General features: G+C 50.9%; 1 protein-coding gene across 3 annotated transcripts in view; it reads right to left on the bottom strand.

Annotated features, from left to right (window-relative positions):
- Window positions 1–2,901: 2,901 nt before the first annotated feature.
- RANBP10 (RAN binding protein 10) overlaps window positions 2,902–25,238 on the bottom strand; it is a 93,818-nt gene continuing 71,481 nt past the window's right edge. The window contains exons 1-12 of one of the 3 annotated variants that reach the window (XM_017852235.1): window positions 24,211–24,346; window positions 17,154–17,176; window positions 16,942–17,043; window positions 14,376–14,560; window positions 11,300–11,412; window positions 9,717–9,825; window positions 9,457–9,605; window positions 9,057–9,261; window positions 8,167–8,288; window positions 7,567–7,712; window positions 7,150–7,261; window positions 2,902–6,387 (exon numbers count right to left, since the gene is read on the bottom strand). In XM_017852235.1, coding sequence (XP_017707724.1) covers window positions 6,257–6,387; window positions 7,150–7,261; window positions 7,567–7,712; window positions 8,167–8,288; window positions 9,057–9,261; window positions 9,457–9,605; window positions 9,717–9,825; window positions 11,300–11,412; window positions 14,376–14,464 — 1,176 coding nt within the window. In that variant the 5' untranslated portion in view covers window positions 14,465–14,560; window positions 16,942–17,043; window positions 17,154–17,176; window positions 24,211–24,346 and the 3' untranslated portion in view covers window positions 2,902–6,256. The other 2 variants (XM_017852233.1, XM_017852234.1) reach the window with 2 other exon arrangements.

Genomic DNA, 25,238 nt, shown 5'->3' with positions numbered 1-25,238 from the left:
TTTATTTTATTTATTTTTATGTATTTATTTTTTTGAGATGGAGTCTCACTGTGTCACCAAGGCTGGAGTGCAGTGGCATCATCTCGGCTCACTGCAAGCTCCGCCTCCTGAGTTCACACCATTCTCCTGCCTCAGCCTCCCGAGTAGCTGGGACTACAGGCGCCCGCCACCACACCTGGCTAATTTTTTTTTTTTTTTTTTTTTTGTATTTTAGTAGAGACAGGGTTTCACCGTGGTCTGGCTCTCCTGACCTCGTGATCCACCCACCTCGGCCTCCCAAAGTGCTGGGATTACAGGCGTGAGCCACCGCATCCAGCCCCTAAGAGCATTCTATAGAGTAATAGTCCTGTAAGATTCTACTGAGTGACACAGTCTAGTAATGTAAATTTGGAAAGTGCAGGGTTAAACAACACATTTCAACACAGGATTGTGAGCTTTTAATTAGCTGGTGGCGATCACTGTGAACATCTGTAAGAGTTTTCCTAATTTACCAGACCACAGAAGAACCCTTTTCCTTTGGCAAACCTCCCAATTCCAGTGACTTTTAACCACTGCCTGCCCCCTTCTGTTATCTGTATTATTTTGTGGTACTGTTATCCATCCTGTCACCCCCAACCAAAGTCTGCATTTGCCTTGTCTCTTGCTTCTCCTATTTCCGTCACATTGTTATTCATCTTGTTGTACCTCCATTTCTCTTCTAAATATTTCTCAAACCTGCCCTCTTTGCAGCTTCCTACCTGGGTTCTTTTGCTCCCATTTGTCTCCAGTACCACCTCCAGGTGGACACCAGCATGATCTACCATATCCCTCCTCTGCATAAAACCCTGATGCCTTGGGGACAGGGGAGGCAGGATTGGGCCAGTCACACCAGTGGGCATCCTCATGGAGGAAGGATGCTCATGTGTACTGTGTGTGTCCCTGTGTGCCAAGTGCTGCTGTATATCTGCCATAATCCCCTACCTCCACGAGGCAGAAGGATTTACCATGTTTTAAGGATGGGGAAACAGTCTGGGAGGAAGAGGTTAACTTTCCATGTTAACACAGTAAACAGGGCTGTCGATGCAAGGATTTTGAACACAAGCTCTTGCTCCTCAGACAAGAGACAGGAAGCTAATTTCAATACCCGTCAGGCTGGGTGCCGTGGCTCACACCTGTTATACTAATACTTTGGGAGGCCAAGGCAGGAGGATTGCTTGAGACCAACAGTTTGAGACCAGCCTGGCCAACATGGTGAAACTTCTCTATAAAATATACAAAACTTAGCCAAGCATGGGGACACATACCTGTAGTTTTAGCAACTTGGGAGGCTGAGGTGGGAGGATCGCATGAGCCTGGGAGGTTGAGGTAGCAGTGAGCCATAATCATGCCACTGCACTCCAGCCTGGGAGACAGAGCAAGATTTTGTCTCAAAAAAAACCACCCCGAAAACAAAAACTCTCAAAAGAGGTACCCTCAGAAAACTTTGACTGTGCAATATTTGAGGAAAGAATATTTGGAATTTTTTTTTTTTTTTTTTTTTTTTTTTTGAGACAGGGCCTTGCTCTGTCATCCAGGCTGGAGTACAGTGGCTCAATCATGGCTCACTGCAACCTCAACCACCCAGGCTCAAGCAATCCTTCAGCCTCAGCCTCCTGAGAAGCTGGGACCACAGGCACACACCAACATGTCTGGCTAATTTTTTCCATTTTTTGTGGAGACAGGGTCTCACTATGTTGCCCAGATTGGCCTCAAATTCCTGGGGTCAAGCGATCCTCCTGCCTTGGTCTCCCAAAGTGCTGGGATTACAGGCATGAGCCACTGCACCTGGCCCTGGAATGTTTTGTTGTTGTTGTTTGAGATGGAGTTTTGCTCTTGTCACCCAGGGTGGAGTGCAATGGTGCGATCTTGGCTCACTGAAACTTTTGCCTCCCAGGTTCAAGCAATTCTCCTGCCTCAGCCTCCCTAGTAGCTGGGATTACATGAGCCTGCCACCACGCCCGGCTAATTTTTTTACTTTTAGTAGAGACGGGGTTTCACCATGTTGGCTAGGCTGGTCTCAAACTCCTGACCTCAGGTGATCTGCTCGCTTCGACCTCCCAAAGTGCTGAGATTACAGGTGTGAGCCACTGCACCTGGCTCTGGAATGTATTCTTAATATCTTATTTTTGTTGGGAGAAGTTCCTGTGGCCCACCTTTATTTAGTTGAATTTTTTTTTTTGAGACAGGGTCTCACTCTGTCACCCAGGCTGGAGTGCAGTGGTACGATCTCAGCTGACTGCAGCCTTGACCCAGGCTGGAGTGCAGTGGTGCGACTTTGGCTCACTGCAAGCTCTGCATCCCAGGTTCACACCATTCTCCTGCCTCAGCCTCCCGAATAACTGGGACTACAGGCACCTGCCACCACGCCCAGCTAATTTTTTGTATTTTCAGTAGAGACAGGGTTTCACCATGTTAGCCAGGATGGTCTCGATCTCCTGACCTCGTGATCCACCCACCTTGGCCTACCAAAGTGCTGGGATTACAGGCGTGAGCCACTGCACCCGGCCAATTTTTGTGTTTTTTGTAGAGACAGGGTTTTATCATGTTGCCTAGGCTGTTTTCGAACTCCTGAGCTCAAGGGATCCACCTGCCTCAGCTCCCAACGTGCTAAGATTATTGGCGTGAGCCACTGCTCCCGGGTTCTTTAGGTGAATTTGCTACTTTTTCCTTGTCTAAGATGAAAGCCGTTTCAAGAGAGAACTGAGGTTTAAGTACCTGTACTCTTTGGGGTCTTACAAATACAGTTTCAAGGGTCCTTGAGGAAGGCACCTGAGGGCCTGGGCACTTGAGAGGCTGGGAAGGGCCCAAATCCTTTAGGACAGGATGTGTCACAGAAGGGGTGCCAACCTCAGTAAGACTCAAAAGAGACCAGACACACATGACTGCTCATGGATGTGTATTTTAATAAAAATAATTCTGTCAAAATACAACAGGAGTTTTTTTTTTTTTAATCTCTCAAGTACAATTTTAATAAGATGTTTTGTGTTAGAGTTCTCTCTCCATCCTCCCACACCCACAAGTTTCATGCTAATGCCAAGTATCAACTCTCGAGGACAAAGGCAAAACCAGTGTGCACAATGTGGAGGATGTCTGTTTCAGCTGTAGTTACTAATGGAGGAAAACCCGATGCAAAGAGGCAAATGCCTGAGGCAGCCAGAGGCCACAATCTGGCCACAGGTCTGGGTGCATGAGACTGGCAGTCTAGTAGGGCTCCACTGCCTGGCTGCCACACGGGTGCATACCTGAGTTGTGAGCAACCAAAGGAACTTTCAGCTCTGACAGTTCTCTGCCTTATCTTCTTTGTGCTTGCTTAAGGAGTGGGAAGGTGCTGGGTGGCCAGGCAGTCCCCACTTCTGTCTTGTGGTGTCCGTTTTCATGGCCTGCACCCAGCCACAGACCCATGTGGATGGGGATGGGGGTTCTGGCTTGCTATGAGTGCCAGCTTTTGCTCTGGAAGGAGTGACCATTTGGTGCCGCAAGGGGAAAGTGAGTAGGGAAGGCTGCTCCCCAGAGCCAGACAAACCAAGAAAGCCAGGTCTTCCTCCTACCCCCACGAGTCAGGTCCAGCCCTTCACCAGGGCTCCCCCAGGTGCCTTTCCCACTCTAGGCTCCTGGAAGCAGGCTGGTAGGACTGGATGTGCATAAGGGGTACCTCCGGCTGGCAGGCAGGCCTGGACTCTCAGCAAGAGAGTGGGCTCAAGCAGCTTGGTTTTGGCCCTCTCCACAGCTTGTGGGGCAAAGGCTTATGTCCCAAAGGTGAGCTGCCCAACTGGGACAGAGAGCCCCTCTGGAGAGGAACAGAGTAAACAACTTGGACTCAGCTGAAACAGTGAGATAAGGCACAGAAAATGGGGAGGTGGCCATGGGTACTGAGTGCGAGCCAGGCAGACACCCAACCCCATGCAGCACACAGCTGTCCCGAGCCCTCCTGGGCCCTCTCAGCCACTCCACAACCTAAGCTCAGGCACCCATCCTCATCCCTGACACAACCCTGAAGTTAGCAGCTTCTCAGATACTGCTGGAGGGCACATCAGCCTAACCCCTCATGGGGCTTATCTGCCATTCAGTTTCAGGACTAAATAAACAGTGTTGCCCAACCCACAGGGATAAGGGATAGTCTCGGCTCGGCTACTCATTTGCTGTGTGACTTTAGCCAAGTCACTTAATCTCCTGGGTCTGTTTCCTTATCTGTAGCAGGAGAGGAATGGGGGAGATGTTCACTGAACCCCATTCCAGCTGCAAAAGCCTGTGGTTTCAATTCCCAATCCTGCTAGGCTGTGATCATTTTAACAGCCCGATGTTTCCAACCTCAGGGTTTGGGAGCTAGGTAGCCCCAGGCTGTCACAAGAGATGAATTTCCTTTACGGACAGGACACCTCCTAACAGGCCATGGTCTATGGGCCTGCCAGCCCCAAGGACCAAGAAAAAGCAGCAGCTATAGGATCATTTCCCAAGGCAGAATTCTGAGAGCCCAGGGCCCTGGCCCCATCACCAGCAGTTGGTCCAATTCAATCATTTTTCTTGTTGCCCAGCTGTGGGCCCAGTGAGGCCTGGTGAGCAATGAGTATCTCAGGCCACACCAACCATTCCCATGTCCACCAATATGGAGCAGGAGCTTGCACAGCCCAGATTCAGGCAGGGACTGAAAGTTCAACTTCTGGCCTTGCCATGGCTGACCCTACTCTTTGCATGGGCAGCTTCTGCACTCCCCTCACACTGTGAAGCACGTATGATAATTCCAGCCCGTCCTGGTGCTCCTCTGTGTAGGCTTCCTCCCTTTCCTCCTCCAGGGCAGCCAGTCCTCTCCACAGATGGGCCACCCCAAGTCCTGGCAACCATCTCAGCCTTTCCTTTTCTGATTCCCCAATGGTAGCGGGACCATTTTTACTCCGCCAGCTGTGAGGATCTATCTGAAACAGCTGGTGGGACATTGTAAAGCTGATGGAGTCCCATCCTCTGGCCAGCAAATACTCCCAACAGTCTTTCCTAAGACTGGCTAGGGTCCAGCTGCAGGGAGCTGTCTGGTACAGTGGCAGTGAAGTCTGGCCTAGGGGATCAAGGATTCCAAACACTCCCTGGAGTAGCAGCCCAAGAACCTGCCTCCACAAGGTACTGGTTTCTCAACAGAAAGCATCCATTCTCTCAGAGCTGTGCAGAGATGGTGAAGATCCAGGCAGGAAGAAAGCAGCCCCTGTACTCAAGGGCCTCTGTCCTGGGAATGGAGTCTTCTTTCCGGCAGCCTGACACACAGAAGCTCTCAGGACGAAGGCAGGTAGTTTCCAGGCAATCAATTTAGAGTAAATGTATTATTTGGCCATCTTAACAAGGGAAGGTAGGGTATTGAAAAGGGAGGAAAGGGGAGCAAGGCAGGCAGTGTGAGGTGGGGTAGAGTGGTAGATAGTGTGCTGGCCAAGGACCCTCTACCTCTGCTGTGTGGCCCTGGGTCACGTTATCACTTCTCTGGACCCTTGGCCCTGTAGTTCTCTGCTCCGTCCAGCTCTCAGGGGCCTAAGGACCCACAGTTCTTGGGATGCTATAAACCAACATAACCATGCCCACTAAGTGGCCCACCAAACCCTATTTGGGTTTCCTAGGCTGCAGCTCGGCCTGTGACTCAAAAAAGGGGGAGCAAAAAATAAATCACTTGGCTGAGGTGACAGAGATGATTCTTTTTTAATGAGTTGGACTCAAAGAAAACATGGTGCCTGGACAGCCTCACCCAAGAGGTGCTGGACCACTAATGCTACGATAAATACTGTCTTTTTTTTTAATATATATATATTTATATATATATATAAAATCTCATTTGTTTTTTATTTATGAAAATAATAAGCTATCACCAACTTGGATAGGCTTCATCACTAAATTAGCAGAAACCAGCTCAGCACAAACTCTCCAGAGATAAATACTGGTGGCTCAGTCAGGAGAAAAAAAATTTAAAAACCCCAACCCCTCCTCAAAACAAACCACCCCCCTTTCAAAATAGAAGGCGCTACATGAGAGTAACCAGCCAATACTGTGTCACAGGCCGCTGCACGTGAAGGGGAGAGAGAGAGACTGAGGGGGTGGTGGGCAGAGAAAGGAAGGAAGGAAGGAAAGGGAGAGGGGGAAAGGCCAGGCAGGAGGAGTGGACTCTGTCAATGGCTTCCCAGTCCCTGCACCAGGTGCCTATGGAGGGCAGGGCAGCTCCAGCCCTGGGGCCAGCGGAGGGCCAGCCAGAGCCAGCCAGCACGGTCAGCTAGTGCAAGTAGTCGTCGACTCTGGCAAAGGAGCAAGAACCCAGGCCTGCTCGGGCCATGAGCCGGAGACACTCAGATGCCTGGCCCAGGGCGAGCATCAGAGGGGGCTGCTTTGGCAGGTTCTGGGACTCTGTGGAGGAAAGAAAAGGCCTGGTCACTGCCCTGCCCAGGGTTTGGGCCCAGGTCAAAGTTCCCTTGGGAGTGGAAGGAGGGGGCAGCGGACAGATTCTCTTGGAACAGAGTGTTCAGTACCTCTATGTAAGTGTGTCCCAGCCACCAGGCCATGGCCCTGAGGTCATGCCAGGAACCTGAGGTCCTTAGCCCCGTGTAGAGCACCGGGCTGGCCTGGGCCCACCGCCATGGCCTAGGACCCATCATGAACTCAGCTGGGCAGATGGAGGTCAGGGTTTAGGTTCAACCATGGGAGCCCAGGAGTCCTGAGTCACCAGAGATGGCCTATGCAGAGCTTGCTGCCCCAGTGTGGACAAACAGCTCTTACTGGGGCCGATTGGGGTGGGGGGTGGGAACCACCCAGGTAGCCATGGGGTCAGCTTCTGTTTTTGTTAGATCCACTCATCTAGGCCAGGCATGGTGGCTCACACCTGTAATCCCAGCACTTTGGTGGGCTGAAGCGGGCAGATCACCTGAGGCCAGGAGTTCAAGACCAACCTGGCCAACATGGCAAAACCCCATCTCTACAAAAAATACAACTAGCCAGGCATGGTGGCATGCACCTTAGTCCCAGTGACTTAGGAGGCTGAGGCACGAAAATCGCTTAAACCCGGGAGGCGGAGGTGAAGATTGCGGTGAGCCAAGATTGTGCCACTGCACTCCATCTTGGGCTACAGAGCAGATTTTGTCTCTAATAATAATAAAAAATAGATTCACTCACCTAAAATGGCGCTGTTGAGGGCAGCACACACAGGTTCCCTCTGGATGGGGTCAAGCTGCTGGCCAACTGGGCAGCTCCAGGGGTCTGAGTATGCCAGCAGGCTGAAGGCATCCTATAGAACAGGGCATTCTTGAGAGGACTGTGGCACACACCATAGCCCGCCCCAATACCTGTGGCTCCAGAGGGAGACAGGGCCCTGCATGATGCCCAGCCTGGAATGTGGGGTGTAGGGTCGAGCAGGGCTATACTCTCCCCAGAGCCTGGACACGCATGTCCAGTGGGCCCAGATGCCCCACTTCCCTCTGCAGACCTGGCTGGAGCCTACTCTTTCCTGCTGCTCCCTGGACTCTCCTGGAGCCACCCTGCCCCTAACACCAAATGAGGCCTGCTCTGCATGAAGTCTGGCTCATCCTGTACCTGCAACATCTCTGTGTGGGCCAAATTCTTGCCGTACTCCCGGCCCAACTGTTCACTTAATGCCTGCAACTCGCGGCCAAACAGAATGATCCTTTCTGTGGCAGCCTGGTTGCCCCCGCAGAGCTGCCGCCGAGGATGCCCGTCATCTGCATCCAGAACGCAGTGGAGAATACATTAGGAGAGGTGAGGAGGGAAGGGCAGGACTGGGGTGGGGCAGGAAGGACTGGGAGGAACAGGTAAGGCAGCTACAGTTGAGGCATTCTTCTCTTCGTCCACCTGGCGCACAGTCTAGGGTTCAGGGAGGACTTGGAAGCTGTCCCTCTTCCCAGCCCGCACAGACGCAGGGTGCTCATTAGGGTGGCCACACTCTCGAACACACTCCAGCCTCAAACACAGGTGGTCTTGGCACAGGCCAGGGCCTTCGTACATTTGGAGCCACCTCAAGGACCCATCCACAATCGGCTAAGGAGGCAGTGGACAAGGTCTGGCTGGAGCTTCTCAGGATGCCAAAGCCTGCCTAGCCCAGCTCCTCCCAGGGGAAGAGGGCACCCAGACTGCACACTGCCCTCAAAGAATAGCACACCAGGCCGTGGCTCTCACCCATGCTGGACTCATCCGTCTGCAGGTCCTCATGCTTGTAGGCACCATTAACAATGCGCGTGGACATGCTTCCTAGCACACCGTTGGGGTAGTGCTCTGCCTCCATCTCCATCTCACTGTCGCTGTGGGGAAGGGTTGAGGTGGGAGTTGGCCCAGGGGGTGTGGTTGGAGAAGCCTGGTTGGGCCTCCTTTCAGGCTATAGCCATGGGTTGCTGTGGGTAAACCGAGGACCCCCCAGGAACATGAAAGGACAGCTCAGGCTTCCAAGTCTTCAGCACTTGGCCCCTACTGTGACACTAGCTATCCTCAGAGGCCTGTCACCTGATTCCCACCCTTGTCCCAGCGCTGCCTCTGTGATTTTCCCCTCCCTAGCCCTCCTCTGAGTTCACACACCTCTTCTACATATTCCCCAATCTACTGACTGGGCCTCATGGCCCCCACGGGCATCTCTGTGGCCTTGGTTGGGAGCCAAACCCAGGTCAGCCTTGAGGTGTATCTGGGGATGCTGAGAGCCACCTAGAGCTCTAGCCTGCATCTTAGCTTCCCCTGCCTGCCCAACCTGGCTGTCTATAAGCCAGAGCCAGGGGAAGCTCCCTCATGATGTACCTGAGGGTTCTCACAGGCCCGGCCTCTTTGGAGGAGACCACATCCTCAGCCTGGTATCATTGGAGCCTCTGGAGAAAGCCAAGGCCAAGGAAAGTGCAGCTAAATCGTGGGGAGAACCAGAAGCCAGAGCTGACATCTGGCCCGGTGGGCCAAAAGCTAGGACTCTAGGCACAGACCTGAGATGGAGGCTGGGGGTGAAGGGCAGGGCACTCAAAGGATAGACTGCAATGGGCCCAGCTGGCATGGGGCAGAAGGCAGAGGAGGAAGCAGAGCAAGGCAGGCACCTGGTCTCCTGGTTACTGGTACTGCTGTGGGGCTGGGACTTGGTGGAGTCTGTTGAGTTGGACTCGGAGTAATTGACGGAGGATGGGGAAGAGGAGGACGAGGAGGAGGAGGACGAGGATGAGGAGCTGGGTGCAGGGTATTTACTGTGGTTCTGTTTGCTCTTGGTGGACACGACGCCATTGCTACAGCTGGGACTGTCTGCTCCTAGAAGCCAGGGGGATAGTCAGAAGAGGAGGGGCAGCTTGCCCTCAAGTGGAGCCCCAAGAATAACCACAGTGGTCCCATTTCCCTTCTCCCAAATCCAGCAGCGAGCCCGGAGCCCAGCCTAGGAAAGGGTATGTGGGGTGGCCTCTCTCCTCCACACCAGTTCTTCCCAGAGCCCTCTGGAGAGTGGCTGACCTGTGTTGTGCATGTGGGAACTACTGGGGCCATGTCGGGGGCTGAGGCTGGGGGAGCCAGGATAGCTGTCCTGGGACTTGGGGCTTCGGGAGCTCAAGCTGCGGACCTCACTGTCCGTCCCATTCACCATCTCCACAAACTGCCGGCACCTGCAGAGGGAGCGGAGCAATAATGCTCTGGTTGTGGTCCAGGCTGACGTTCCCACCACCAGCTGAGAGGGGCTGGACTCTGGGGGAACTGGGGTCATGCCCAAGACTTACTTGAGCATGAAGAGGAGGTTGGGGTTGTGCTCCAGCAGCCCTGGGTAGAAGCGCTGGGTGGTCTCGATGGCCTCGCCCACACGGCCCTCCAGCACCAGCTTCTGGATCTCTGCAGGGTGCAAGAACACAGCAGTGAGCAAGGGCTACAGACCTCTCCCACAGCCACACTCCTGGGATGCTGCCAGCCTCAGGGCAGGGGCCGGCCATGATCAGATGGGCTGGCTCAGAGTGCCTCGCCAGCTTGAAATGCTCACAGGAGAGGAGGCTGGGGAAAGAACCTGACTGCCCAGCCCAACAGATCCTGGTTTCTGCCAAGCGTCAGAGTCCTCAAGAATACGGGGAAGATGGAGGGGAAACTCAGTCCAAAGGCAGGAGGGTAAATGCGGAGGCCTGTTCCTGCAAGGCACATGGTGCCAAGAACCTGAGGGCAGGGTAGGGCTCCAGTTGGGGCAGCATGATCTGGGGATGGGCACCCAGGCAGCTTGGTGGCCTGAGGGGCTCCTCTTCAGATAGACTCCTCTCTTTCCAGGCCTCACAGGGTAATGGCAATGAAGTCACACTGGTTTCTGATCAGGGCTGTGCCTGGTGGTCTTCAGGGGTTGCAGCATGCCCCCTGCTGGGAGAGGAGGCCATCCTCCTCATGCTGGCACCTCTGACGTTGACACCTCTCAGGCCATCAGCATCTTGCTGCTGCCTTTTTGCTCTTGCCATGGGGCCTGGTGCATCTCGCTGGGAGCAACTTCAGGGTCTGAGGCTCTCATTCATAGATCCCAAGTTTGGGATCCCTTTCTGTCTGTCTGGCTGAACACAGCTTCTCTGGGAGACAGACACATGCATATACAGAAGAGACAGCAGGCTCGGAAAGGGGCAGGCAGGCACTCACAGACACGCATATCCGCATCCACTCGCCCTCACTCTCCTTTTCTCCTTCTAGCTCCTCGCTGGGCTTTTTCCTCTTTTCCAACACCCCTCCTTCCATGAAAGAGCCTCCAGATACACAGCATCCAGGCCAGCATCAACACTAGGAGAGCTCTGGCCAAGCGAGGACTCTAGGTTGTCAGCAAAGGGCAGGACCAGAGGTGGGGAGCAGAAAGCAGTGCTCCCACAGCAGTCATTGAACACTGGCTTTGCCCTGTCTGACCACTTCAGTCCCCTCTCTGGCTAGGAATAAGCAGAACTACTAAAGCTGAGTAAATGGTGAGAAAGGCAGAGAGTTTGGTAACAGGCAAACAGTCTTCCTGGAAGACCATGAACAGGAGGCTGAGAAGAATCCAGGATTCAGGGGGAAGGAAACAAGCAGGGAGGAAATGGAGGAATGGAACTAGCCATGCCAGGGCCTGGCCTGCGCCCAGCCTTCAGAATGTGCATTAGGGAGGCTGCTCTGAGACGTCTCCATCCTGCCAACTGTCCATCGGGGCAGTGCCATCTTGAAGGTGGGACAGGAACATGGCCTTGGGCTGCAGGCTGGTCATGAGGACCAGAGCTGAATGGACTCCTGACAAGTGAACCAGGGTTGGCATGAGCCAGAGAGCAGAGTTAGGGACAGGTGAGGGAGGAAAAGGGGAAAGCAGAATAAACCTTACTTTGTCTGTTCTTTATGGATGCCTGTTCTTCCTGAATCGGGGTTTCAGTCATTCGAGCAAAAGCCGTGGCTGTAGCACAATACCCATGATGCACGAGGTAAGATGAGACCATGCTAGAAGAAAGGAAGAGCTTCAGGTGACACTCAAGAACTACACTTCTCACTGACCACCCGATGGACTCAGGGCAGATTACCTCCCCCAGAGGTCTCCCTAAACACGTCCTGGAGGTGTAACCTCCACAGAATGAGAATAACGGGGCTGAAACAAAATGGAAACTTCCCCCATGGTGCCCCGTGGCCACGAAGTCAGGCTGCGGAGGGGCTGTTCACCACATCTGTGCCCACAGTTCAGAGGAGTGGCTGCAGTTTCTCTGAGACATGACGCCCACAAGTAAGTGAGTACGATAACAGAAGTACACACACAGGCACACTCCTCACAGGTGGCTGCCTCTTTGGGAACTGCAGCAAGCCTAAGAGGCCAATGGTCTCATTGATAGCGTCCCGAAACTGCAGCCAGTCAGGTAATCTGGCAGCTTCCCAGACAAGATGCATGCCACATGCACACCTTCTACAGACACAGGAGCCCCTCTGCAGGCTGTGCCATGTAACTGACAGAAGCATTTCAGTCCCCCAGGTGAACCTGCCCTCAGCAGTTCCAGCTCTAGTGAGTGAGTGATGGGAAGCTAATTCACAACCCAGAGTTACACCATGATATGCCACAAATCAGGGGCCCAAGAAGCCAAGCGATCAGGCTGATTTTGCCCGGCAGAGATAGGCAGCAGCAGGGCCAATGGGAACAGAGTCACTGGGAAATGGTCTGGAGGAGTCTGACTCCCAGTAGCCATTTTACCCCAGCAGAAGCTGGCTGAACAGTGGTACATGTGTGTACACACATAGAGCAGAGGCTGAACCCTCAAATCTGACGTGTACAGGAGTGAACACCTTGGTGTGTGCATGTATCTGATGTCATTACTGTAACTCTAAACACAAATGTCTGAAGGGTTGTCAGGTGGAAGGCGCAGAAGTTTGGGTGTGTGTTCCCTCAGGCTTTAAGGGGTAAATGAGATAATACACATAAAGTACCTGGCAGGAAGAAGTTCATAAATAAGACTTCTTCTTATTATGAAATGATATATTACATAATATTATAGTATAAATAATCATTATCAGCTGGGCGTGATGGCTCATGACTGTCATCCCAGAACTTTGGGAGGACAAGGCGAGAGGATCACTTGAGGCCAGGAGTTCAAGACCAGCCTGGCCATCATTGCAAGATCTCATCTCTACTTTAAAAATAATTATTGGCTGGGTGTAGTGGCTCTCGCCTGTAATCCCAACACTTTGGGAGGCCGAGGCAGGCAAATCACTTGAGCCCAGGAGTTTGAGACCAACCTGGGCAACATGGCAAAACCCTTCCCCACAAAAAATACAAAAAATTAGCCATGCATGGTGGTGCATGCCTACAGTCCCAGCTACTCAGGAGACTGAAGTAGGGGAATTGCTTGAGCCCAGGAGGTCGATGCTGCAGTGAGCCATGACTGTGTCACTGCACTCTGCCTGGGCAATACAGTAAAATCCTGACTCAGAAAAAAGTAAAGTAAGTATAATTATTATTATTACACCATATTATTATTATAAACACAAGGGGAAATATGAAAAATTCTTTACCTACAAGAGGGTTACCTACACAAGTAAAACAGAGGAAATCACCAGACCTTCCACTAGAGGAAGCCAGCCAAAAGGCTTGTGACAAATTTGTCTCTGTGATAACATAGCCATTATCAATATTCATTAAATGAAATTATATAAAACCATAGTACACAAATTATATGCAGGTCTTGGCAAATGCTACATATGAACACAAACAAGCACATGGATACACACATGGAAACAGAAACACCTATGTGCTATGCCGGACATGGTAGCACATGCCTGTGATGCCAGCTACTCAGGAGGCTGAGGTGGGAGGATCACTTGAGCCCAGGAGTCCAACCTAGGCAACATAGTGCGACCCCATCTCAATATTTTTTTAAAAACCCCGAAACAAAAACACATCCATGTGCTGAGCCTAGGCCCTGAAAACTGAGAGGATCAGTTCCTCCTCTACACAGACTTGGCATCTTCACCCCTCTCCTTGCCCATCCCACCAAGCCTGCTATGGGAGTGGCACTGTCCTGGCCATCCAAGGAAGTCCTTGTCATCTGCTCTGGGGGACTGGGAACAAGAGGCAGCAATGCTGTTTTTCCTGGGGAAGGTCTGGCCACCTAGCCCCTGCCTCAGCCCATCCTTGGGGTCTGCCTCAAGGGACAAAGGCTGTACAAAGAAACCAGTGTGCACCCCAACCCCACCCCAAGGACCCTAGCACCCTGGTGCCTTTGCGGGGCAATGACCAGAGGTAGTGGAAGCCTAGCTGTTCCCCATGCCCATGTGCCCATCCTTGGGAGCCAAGCTAATACCCACCTCCTGGCAGAGTGGGTACTCGTCACTGCCTCACTCAGGCTTGCAGATGGCAAGTGCAAGAGAAACCCAAAGCTGGCCTCCCTTGGGAGTTCAGTGACACTGGCTTCCAGGACAGTCTGGGAATTAATCAGCCAAGGAGCTAGCTTAGCTGGTCCTAGGGAGGACTCCCTTCCCTCCACCACTGCTACAGACGAATGAGACTCAGCTGGATGCTGGGCCCTGTGAGGTGGCCTCAGGCCAGAGTCACCGCATCATGGATACTCCCTATGGTAGAAAAAGGGTCCACAGAGGAAGAGACCACAGGGCATCCTCTGCAAAACCCTCTGCAAAATGACCTGGTGAAGGAAAACAGCCCTGCTGGTGATCTTATATACAGGAGCCTCCAATCTGGCTGAGAGGCAAAGGTTTAATTAGGAGTAGCCCGGAGAACTTGGCGGGAACTGTCCATCTGACGAGAGAGAAGCAGGAGAGCTGCAGGCTGAATCGCCCTGGGAATGTTTCCCAGAAAGGATCCACCCGCTGGAATTTGTAAGAACAGCTTGTAGCCCTACAGGGGCCTAGAGTGAAGTGGGCTGGGGTGGGGTGGGGGTGGGTAAGGGCGGGAGCAGGGCACTCACTTCTGCAGCACTGCCTGCCACTCGCCAAGCCGAGCACTGATGGGGAAGCAGTGGACCGTGCCCTGGACCTTGGCACGCCACTCCCGCATGTAGTCCTCAATGTCAAACAGGAAGGGCTGCTGACCAAAGTTGGCGTCCACAATCTCCCCAGGTGTCTGCAGGCCTACGGTGGGGTAGAGGTTGGCCTGAGGAGGAGAATGAAATGTCAGTCAGGCCGTGAGGGCAGTGGGGTGGTAAGGCCTCACCTCACCTCCATGGCTGCTGCCGGCCCATGCTCGGGCTGGAAGAGTTGTAGCAAGGCTGGAGGAGGCAGGGCAGAGCCACCTCTGTCCACCTCCCTAGCAGAGACATTATGCCCCAAAGCTTGAGGGAAGAAAGCAAAAGAAAAGCAAGCAAGGCACATCATGGAGAGTGTCCTGCCCTGCATCAGAGGCCATTGTGTCCTCAAGGCCCAAGAACCCTTTCTGGAACTCAGTCAAGGCATACAGAAATGGGCTGGGCTCCACGACCCTGCAGACATGCCCATGAAGGTCTGCTGCAATAGTGGATCATGGTTCCTCTTGGAAAGTTCCAGGGCCAAGGATCTCTCTGCCGCAAAAAAACAGACACATGAGGCCGGGCACAGTGGCTCATGCCTGTAATCCCAGCACTTTGGGAGGCCAATTTAGGAGGATCGCTTGAGCCCAGGTTTTCGAGACCAGCTTGGGCAACGAAGTGAGACCCTATCTCTACAAAAAATAAAAAAATAAAAATTAGCCAGGTGTGGTGGTGTGCACCTGTGATCCCAGCTACTCGGGAGGCTAAGGTGGAAGATGGCTTGAGTCCAGGAAATTGAGGCTGCCAGTGAGCTGCGATTCTGCCACTGCAACCCAGTCTTGGTGTCAAGAGTGAGTCCCTGCCTCAAAAAAAAAAAAAAAAAAAAAAAAAATAGATACACGATGGGGTAGGCAGAGATGGGATGACACAGGAAAGGAGGGAGGAGGGGAGCATGGCAAAAGGGAACCAGTGGTCTAGACCCCGGTGCTGGCAAAGGGTGAAGAGAAGCTACCCTTCCTGTTAGAGGCTCGCTAAGAGGAGGATCTTCTGGCCAGTAGGGTGTAGGGCTCCGCTTTCCACCTAGCCTCTGCTATGACTGGCTTTTGTCCGGTCCCTCCCTCACTTGATGGTTCCTGGGGCTCCCCGCTGCTACTATCCAGAGCCTCGCTAGCCTCCTCCCCACTGTCACTGCAGATGGTCTTCTCAGGGCCCTCAGTCCACTCTTCATCCCGTGCTCAGGCCATGTTCCTTCCTGAGTACCATGCACTTTTTTTCTTTGAGATGGAGTTTCGCTCTCGTTGCCCAGGCTGGAGTGCAATGGCGCGATTTCAGCTCACTGCAACCTCCACCTCCTGGGTTCAAGCGATTCTCCTGCCTCAGTCTCCTGAGTAGCTGAGATTTACAGGCATGCGCCACCATGCCCGGCTAATTTTGTATTTTTAGTAGAGACAGGGTTTCTCCATGTTGGTCAGGCTGGTCTTGAACTCCCGACCTCAGGTGATCTGCCCACCTTGGCTTCCTAAAGTGCTGGGATCACAGGCGTGAGCCAGCGCACCCGGCTAACCATGCATTTTTGTATCTGCACAAGGTGTGGGACCTTTTCCTGTATGCTGGCTTCAGCCCACCATGGGCTCTGCACACAGAGGACCTCTCACTTCCTTTCTTTCCCCTACCATCCGCCACACCACAGGCAAGGCCCGCCTCCTCCAGGAAGCCTTCCCTGACCGTCACTGCCCACAATGTCATCCCCCACACCTTCTTGCATGTGGATGCATACTGGCCATGCTCATGCCTGGTCATTTCATGTCACATCCCCATAACTAGACTCTTCCCTAGTCAGGGTCAGCATTCTCCACCTGAATCTGTTCTCTTTGCCTAGGACCACAGCCCCTCTCTGGGGCTTCCAGGTAGGAGGGAAAGATTCTGAGCCATAGACTGGAGGTTCTAACAGGACCCTGGGTGCTATGGTCTGGGCTTCAGAGGCCCATAAGATCACAAAGGCATTTCCTGGGGCATCACTGGGGTGTCTGGGATCCCAAAGCAGCCACCAAAGTCAGCAATCCTTCCTTCCTTCCAGAACCCAGCCAGAACACACAGAGCCAGGCCAAGCTCCCAGCATCCTGGATGGAGGCACTGCATGTGATTAGGCCTGTGATGACTCATAACAAAGAGGTACTGGGGTACAGGTACGGGATGGCTGGAGGTGAGGATACACCCTGAACTAAGCAAGCAGAAAACCCCATCCTTTTATAAAAAGAGAAGACCCCACAAAGCTCACCTCTCTGGCTTGGGGGTGCCCTAGGTAGTAGCAGATGAGTTCCCCTAGGGCACCGGCTTTCCTCAGGGATCTCTGATGGGTATGTACAGGGACTGGGTTCCCTCACAGTTCAGGAATAATTCCCTACACTCTGCACCCCAGGTGACACAGAGCTGGCTTAGACCAGCTGAGCCATGGAGCTATCTTCATTCCACCACCCTAACCCCCCCCAGGCCCACAGCTGCCTCTGGAAATGCCACAAATTACTGTCACCTGCTAAGAGTCGTAGGAAGACCAGACCTTGCTGCTGGAGAGAGAGGAAGGCCAGCAAGTGCCCCTCCTGGTACCCTCAAGCTGACAGCATGGCACACATCCCTGGTTGGGGAAAGAACCAGACTCCACACCCTGCACTTGCAGGTACCACCATGCCCACCCCGGTCAGCCCCCAGAAGCCCAGGAGGGGAAGACCCAATAGTAGTACTCACCGGGAGGTCTGTGAAGGCTATACCTGTGGGGGGAAAGGAACAGTCATCAGGGCCAGCCCCTGGGGCTACTCTGCCTCTGCACCCCATGGTGGAGCCAGTGCTAGGGCCGGGTATTGCTTTTTTTGGTTTCTTATTGTTGTTGTTGTTTTGAGACAGAGCCTCCCTCTGCAGCCCAGGCTGGAGTGCAGTAGTGCGATCTTGGCTCACTGCAACCTCTGCCTCCTGGTTCAAGCGATTCTCCTGCCTCAGCCTCTCGAGTAGCTGAGATTACAGGTGCCCACCACCACACCCATATTGTATTTTTAGTAGAGACAGCGTTTCACCATGTTGGCCAGGCTGGTCTTGAACCCCTGACCTCAAGTGATCTGCCCGCCTCAGCCTCCCAAAGCGCTGGGATTACAGGCGTGAGCTACTGTGTCTGGCTGGGCAGTTTTTTTTTTTTTTTTTNAGCATGAGGTTCAGTTACAATCCAACAATAAGGGAAAAAGTTCAATACCAATTACATATATTGAGTTAATGTCCTTAATATACAAAAAGGTCTTATAAATCAATAAGGAAAAACCTAAACAGAAAAAAAGGCAATTGGAAAAAGAAAAAAGCCATAAACATACGAAATATTTTCAACCTTACTATACCTAAGAAATGTACATTAAATGAATTTTTTTCATCACCACAAGAGATAAAACTGCCAATCCTGAACAAGCATAATTAACAATAACATAACTATTTCTCAAATTATTAACTCATAAACAATAACATAATTATTTCTCAAATTATTAACTCTTTGATGGCAAAGAATAGCACAGCCAGCACATAACAGACACAAAATCATCTGCTGATGACTAAATTATGGCATATATGTATCACAATGATATAGATCTATATTTATCACCATAAAAAGATATCAAAGGCATGGAGTGAGAAAAAAAAGGGAACAGTATGAATATAACTTATGCATGTTGATAGATACATATCATATATGTATATACATACGCCCACACATGTACATATACACATAAAACAATGTCTAGAAGTTCATAATGTTAGTTTCTTTTTCTTTTTCCCCGAGACAGAGTCTTGCTCTGTTGTCCAGGCCAGAGTGCAATGGTGCGATCTCAGCTGCAACCTCCCCCTCCTAGGTTCAAGCAATTCTCCCGCGTCAACCTCCAGAGTACCTGGGATTACAGGCATGCACCACCATGCCCAGCTAATTTTTGTATTTTAAGTAGGGACAAGGTTTCACTATGTTGGCCAGGCTGGTCTCGAACTCCTGACCTCAGGTGATTCGCCCACCTTGGCCTCCCAAACTGCTGGGATTACAGGCATGAGCCACCGCACCCAGCCCATAATGTTGGTGTCTAAGAAATGAACCTCTACTTTGACTTTCCTCTTTGCATTTCTCTTTATTTAAATTGTTCACATTGAGCCTCTTTTAAAAAATACCAAAATTATTTAAAAGTAAACTGCTCAAATAAAAAACTGAATACACTAAATTACAAATGTAACCAGGTTATATTAAATTCTAACAATACAACTGAAACTGCTGGACTAAAAAATTGACAGAGAAGACATCCTATTACAAAATTCCTAAACAGCTGCAAAGTTAAAATGCTGAGACATTTTTTTTCTCCTTTTTAAGATAAAGAACCTTATTCTTGTGATTCTTAAAGACATCAGATTCAGCTATTTAGTCATGTGAAAATTTAACTTCCTCAATTTAATTGCCCGTGGCAACTCTAGCTAAATAAAACAACTGGGAGGATTATTCCTTGTTAATTCATAATTTTTGTTTCTCCTTAAATGGGGTAACATTTGGAAAGAGAAAAAGTAATAAATTAACGCTTTGTTCTATTAAAATATTTTATTTATGTTTGTCTCAGATAAGCCAAGGAAAGTAAGACAAACAGTACTTTTAGTTTAACTGTAAATGAGAAAACAAAACAAAACAAAAAAAAACCACACAAATGAGGAAACCACTTTCCTGGTTTTGTAAAAAAAAGAAATTAAAATGCATTTGTCTACAAAGCATAAAGAAAAGTAATAATTTAGCCATTACTCAGTGTATTTCAATCCCTGGAGCAGTTAAAATACCTGCTTTCACTGCCCCGGTGATTAACTGATAGCCAAAATTCTTGTTTATTCTATGTGGTGTCATAGATTCTCAGTCTGGAAAAGCATCGAAATAATATACTTCACAATTTCCAAACTATTTTTAGAAGGTGCTTATTATTTCTTTAAAAACTATGAGAAATCATTAAATATTCTCTTTCTTTTTTAAGTAAAAAGGGGTCTCCCTCTGTTGCCTAGGCTGGACTGTGCAGTGGTGCAATCATAGTTCACTGCAGACTTAAACTCCTGCATTCAAGCAATCCTTCTGACTCAGCCCCCACAAGTAGCTGGGACTACAGGCACCCATCACCATACCTGGCTTAGAGAAATTACTAAATCTTTTTTCAAGCAGATGTTCTTTACTAACACATACTACAACAACCTTATCATCTGCCATCTTCATATTTCTGTGCATTGTTAACATTCTAACAAATCCATTTTAACTAGATGATAAAAGTATTAGAGAGAAAACTGTATTTTTTTTTTTTTTCTGAGACGGAGTCTCGCTCTGTCACCCAGGCTGGAGTGCTGTGGCCGGATCTCAGCTCACTGCAAGCTCCGCCTCCCGGGTTCACGCCATTCTCCTGTCTCAGCCTCCCGGGTAGCTGGGACTACAGGTGCCGCCACCTCGCCCGGCTAGTTTTTTGTAGTTTTTAGTAGAGATGGGGTTTCACCGTGTTAGCCAGGATGGTCTCGATCTCCTGTCCTCGTGATCCGCCCGTCTCGGCCTCCCAAAGTACTGGGATTACAGGCTTGAGCCACAGCGCCTGTCCAATTTTTTTTGTATTTTTAGTAGAGACGGGGTTTCACAGTGTTAGCCAGAATGGTCTCGATCTCCTGACCTCATTATCCGCCCATCTCGGCCTCCCAAAGTGCTGGAATTACAGGCGTGAGCGACCGCGCCCAGCCCTAGATAAAGTCTTACATCTCCCAGAAGCTCCTGAGCTTTTGGCCTCAGAGGTTTTCAAACTGCTGATTCCTTAGAGATCTCCAGTCTGCTACTCCAACCCCTACCTAGAAAAGAAATTGAAGCCCTGCAAAATAGAACAGGTGAGGATCTGACAACAGGTCTCCCAGAAACCTGGTCGGAATCATGTCAGCCAGTGCATACCACATGCTTCCTCTCTGCTGGGCACTGGACCAAGTGTCTTATAAGGCACCATTCAATCCTTAGAACAACCTTGGAAGATGTATACTGCCTCTGACACTAGGTCACATATGAAAAAACCAAGGTGCAGAGAGATGGTTTATATTCTTTGTTTGGCTATTTTGTTTGCTTCTCACTGAGGGATGCTCATAAGCCACATGGTCTGCCTGTCTGAGGCCACTTCTGGGCCCCACATGCACAGTCGGCATGACTCTGGCATGCTGGCAGGACTGAATCTGGAAATCTCTACCAAGGAGGAGACCCCAATGTCCACCCTCCAGGTCTGCCCAGGAGCTGCCCTCATGGTTCTCAGCATGGCCAGGATATTGCTTATTCCAGGGCTCATGGAGGAGTCCCAAGAAGCCTGGAAAAAGGGAGTCCAAGCTCCATAAGTTATATGCAGTGTGACTTTTGGCGAGTATCCCAACCTCTCTGAGCTCATCTGAAAAAAAGAGATAATATCGATATCTCGACTTCAAGGAAAAAGGGAGAAAACGAGACATTCTGTGAAAGCTACTTCATGAACTCTGAGGTCTAGATATAAGTCAGCTGCAGTAATGCCACAGGGTGAGGCAACTGCCACACTTTTGGTCAGGGGATGACTTACCTAGGCTTGCCCAACTCTGCCTCTCAATGGCACCCAGGAAGGATAAGGCCTTGAGGTGCTTCCAGGAGAATGAGGAAAGACGCTACTCCACCCACTACTGCACTAGACAAGGGCAACATTGCTCCTCCATCCTGCAACGTCACTTTGATGGCAAGATCTGAGTTGGCCCATGGAAGAAGGTTCAGGCAAAGATCCAGAATGCAAATAGGATAGCCAAACTTGCTGATAAGGAGTACCCTGAGTCAAACAGACATAGGTCAGGGACCACTGAGGCTGAGAACATGAAGACCTTGTGGGAAAGCACAGAGCTGTGTGGAAATGACTCTGTGAGCACATGGACCGCTTGCAAATGAGACATCAGTCCATATCTCCATTCACTCATTCCTTCATCCTTCTACCAAGTGTTTGCTGTCACAAGACTAGAGAAACAGCTGCAGAGCCTGGCCCTCAGATTCCAGCAAGAGAGACAGCATATGACTAACAATTACGCAGATAACTGACCAATAGTACATAGGGCAAGGGCTGTTGACAGAGGAAAGGAGCAGGGAGGCCAGAGGCAGGAGACATCATTCCGCTGCTGTAAAGTGGGGAAGGGTTCGATTCTGAAGCACATTATTGACAGGATGGCTTGGGAAAAGGAAACAGGGACAGTAAAAGATTCACCACTCATTCTGTCACTCCAATTTCACTGCTTTCCCATTACATTTTGTGATCTAAAAATGCAGGGGACAGGCCATATCCCATTTTCAGTAAGGTTTCAATAATATCCATGTGGAAAAAATGGAAAAATATGAGCTTCAGGAACTGTTTTTTTTTTTTTTTTTTTTTTAATAGGGACCAGATCTCACCACTTGCCCAGACTCATCTCGAACTCCTGGGCTCAAGCGATCTGCCCACCTCGGCCTTTCAAAGTGCTGGGAATACAGGTGTAAGCCACTGCGTTCGAGCAACTTATTCTTTTTTTTTTTTTTTGAGACGGAGTCTCGCTCTGTCACCTAGGCTGGAGTGCAGTGGCGCGATCTCGGCTCACTGCAAGCTCCGCCTCCCGGGCCCACGCCATTCTCCTGCCTCAGCCTCCGGAGTAGCTGGGACCACAGGTGCCTGCCACCGCGCCTGACTAATTTTTTGTATTTTTAGTAGAGACGAGTTTCACCGTGTTAGTCAGGATGGTCTCGATCTCCTGACCTTGTGATCCACCCGCCTTGGCCTCCCAAAGTGCTGGGATTACAGGCGTGAGCCACCGAGCCCGGCCAACTTAGTTATTCTTAAATGGCTGATGTCTCCCAGGACAAGCTCAACTGTACACTGAAGGGCTCAAATCTTAACCTTCTCTTCTTCCTATATTTTTTAACAATATCTTCATGAAAACATAAACACAAACAACAAATTTTAGATTAATACAACACTGAAAAGGATATCAAATATTTGAGATAGAACAAGTAAGAACATAGAAGGTGTTGACAGGCTGGAAAAAAAGTCAAAATACTACTAGATGAAGTTTAATGACAAGATGTGTGAAGTCTTGGATGGGGGTCTATAAAAAGCATCCACTAAGGAGATGGGTTTCTAAAAACAGCCGAAGGGTTTGAGGTGACATTAAAGTGGCCATCTGCTCTCTATGGGACCTTGGGACTTGACTGACAAAGAGCTCATGGCCCTTTGGTGGTCCTGGTGCACATGAAGGGCCTGGAGGAGACAGATGTAGGTACAAGGGAACAGCAGAATCTACCCCCATCCATGAGCAAAATGTGGGCAAGCTGGAGGGATGTGAGGAAGGCAGCTATACAAGGGGGCAGGTGAAGGGGGGCTTGCATATAGGGTGAGAGCCCACAATAGCGGCCCCTGGGACTTTGATAGCAGAACCCAGAACCAAGAAATAGCTGGAGTCAGAGTGCAGAGTGGAGAGTGAAGAGCTGTCTTGAGGCCCTGGCCCACCCTCTACCCGCTAGCTCCTCACCAGCTGGTCACTAGCAACTGCAGCCAGGTGGTCATCAATTTCAGAGGAGGGTTTCTCTGATGTGCACCTAGATCAGCTCAGTAGTGTCTGTGCTATGTTCTCAGCTGCCTAGCTACCAAGGCTTTCCTGCCAACTCTTAGCTGGGGCATCCAGTTGCCCTATTGAGGAATGCTGGCTCCTAGGCATGCAGCCCCAGCCATCAGCAATCCAATTCCCACTCAGGTGCCCTGATTCTAGCTGCGCTCATCTCCTGGAGAAGTCATAGAGGGGATGTGGAGAGTTGCAGCCACTTTTTTACTGACCCTCAAGCCAAGGGAAATGGGACTTTTAGGAGTTGGGTTCCAAGTAAAATGCCCAACTCCCTTTCCTGGCAGAGCTGCTGGCAGCTGGGCTGGTAGAGTTCTGCCAGTCCTCTCCTCACTATACCATTCCATTCGGGAGAACTAGGGTGTGTAGACTGAAGACCTCTGCAAACCCAGGCAGGCAGACCAGGCAGTTAGTCACCACCTCAGGGCCAATGTGGTCAAATACCAGTTAGCACCCAGTAGGCAAGGCATCAGAATAGCCAAAGTCTCTTCCTCTCAAGCCCTAATCCTAAATGTCTACGTATGTACAGGAATGCTCCTCCCAGGGATCCCACAGGCCCCATCCTCTTCCACTGATTGCAATTTCTCCTGGGTTTCTTCTCCTAGTTAACAGTAATACTAATCCAGCCATTTTTCCACCTTTCCTTCTTGCAAGTGCACCCCATCTGTCACCAAGCCCTGCAGGGCCACACTTGGGCCTTTGTCCTGTACCCATCCCTACTGCCTTACCTCAGGCTATCTGCCTCTTCCCCTGGTCTTTACTCTGGTTCATCCTTCATGGTTTCACCAGAAGCCTTTTTCAATGTAACTGCCCCGGCTGCTGCCCATTCACCAAGAACAGACCAGAGGTCTGGCCCTATCTGACTCCAGCCTGTCTGTTTACCTCCTGGACTAGTGCTACCCTCACTGCTGCTCAACAGCAACAAGCACCAAAGTCTGTGCCAAGTCACAGGCACGCAAACCACCACCACACAACCTATGCGAGAGTTCCCCAAACTTCTCATCAGATGCCAAACCTTGCTCCATCATGTGCCACCAAAGCCAAGATCACGACCAGGATACTACTGCACTCTCAGCATCCTCCCCGGGCTGGATAAATGCAGCTGACCGGCTGGATGAACAAAGGTGTGCCCCCGCTACCCTCTATTCACCTGAAAGGGCTCCAATGCCTGGAAATGGTGCGGTACCCCAGAGCTCAGCAGAGGCGACACTGCCTTGAGCACTTGCCCCTGAGCCTCTCACCAACCAAAGTGGCTCCACAGAGCAGAGCCTCCAAGGTCCCTCATGCACACACCAAGGCTGTGGCCATTCTTGGTGTAGAAGCAGGTGCCGTTGATGAGGTTGACGCAGCAGCCGATCACGTCTCCTGTGGTGAATGTGGGACCATAGGGCTGGCCAGTCCCCGAGGAGCAGAAGGAATGCCCATCATCACCATGGTAACCATAGGAATGTTTGTCCCAACCTGTAGGGGAAGAGAGCAGCAATAACTGAGTAGGTACTTGAGGGAGGAACAAGACAGTCACAGAAGCCCACCCAGGTCTCTCAGCCTCTCCTCAGCCTGCTCCACCTCTGTCAGCACTCTTGGCTTCTAACAGAGCCACCAGTAGACAGAGTCTGGCTGTGAGTCCAGCACGTGACCACCCAAGTAGCTGGTGCAGCCCCACAGAGGAATGATCCCACGCTGTGGTTAACAGGATCAGTGACCCGGAAGGAACACACGAGACGGTGGCACAACAAGGAGGTGGTCAGGGGAAGCCTTGTGAAGGAGCGAGAGCTGGAAGTGACCTTGGAAGTGTATCTGGCAGGTTAAAAATGTTTTTTTGTTTGTTTGTTTGTTTTGAGATGGAGTCTCACTCTGTCACCCAGGCTGGAGTGCCGTGGCGCGACCTCGGCTCACTGCAAGCTCTGCCTCCCAGGTTCACGCCATTCTCCTGCCTCAGCCTCTGGAGTAGCTGGGACTACAGAGACCCACCACAACACCTGGCTAATTTTTTTTTTATTTTTAGTAGAGACGGGGTTTCACATGTTAGCCAGGATGGTCTCGATTTCCTGACCTCGTGATCCACCCGCCTCGGCCTCCCAAAGTGCTGGGATTACAGGAGTGAGCCACCGCGCCTGGCCAATGCCCAACTAAGTTTTTTGTATTTTTAGTAGAGACGGGGTTTCACCCTGTTAGCCA

This window comes from Rhinopithecus bieti, unplaced genomic scaffold, assembly GCF_001698545.2.
Source record: "Rhinopithecus bieti isolate Rb0 unplaced genomic scaffold, ASM169854v2 scaffold_34281, whole genome shotgun sequence".
NCBI lineage: Eukaryota > Metazoa > Chordata > Mammalia > Primates > Cercopithecidae > Rhinopithecus > Rhinopithecus bieti.
The sequence above is the reverse complement of the archived record's forward strand: the minus strand, read 5'-3'. Positions and strand labels throughout refer to the sequence as shown.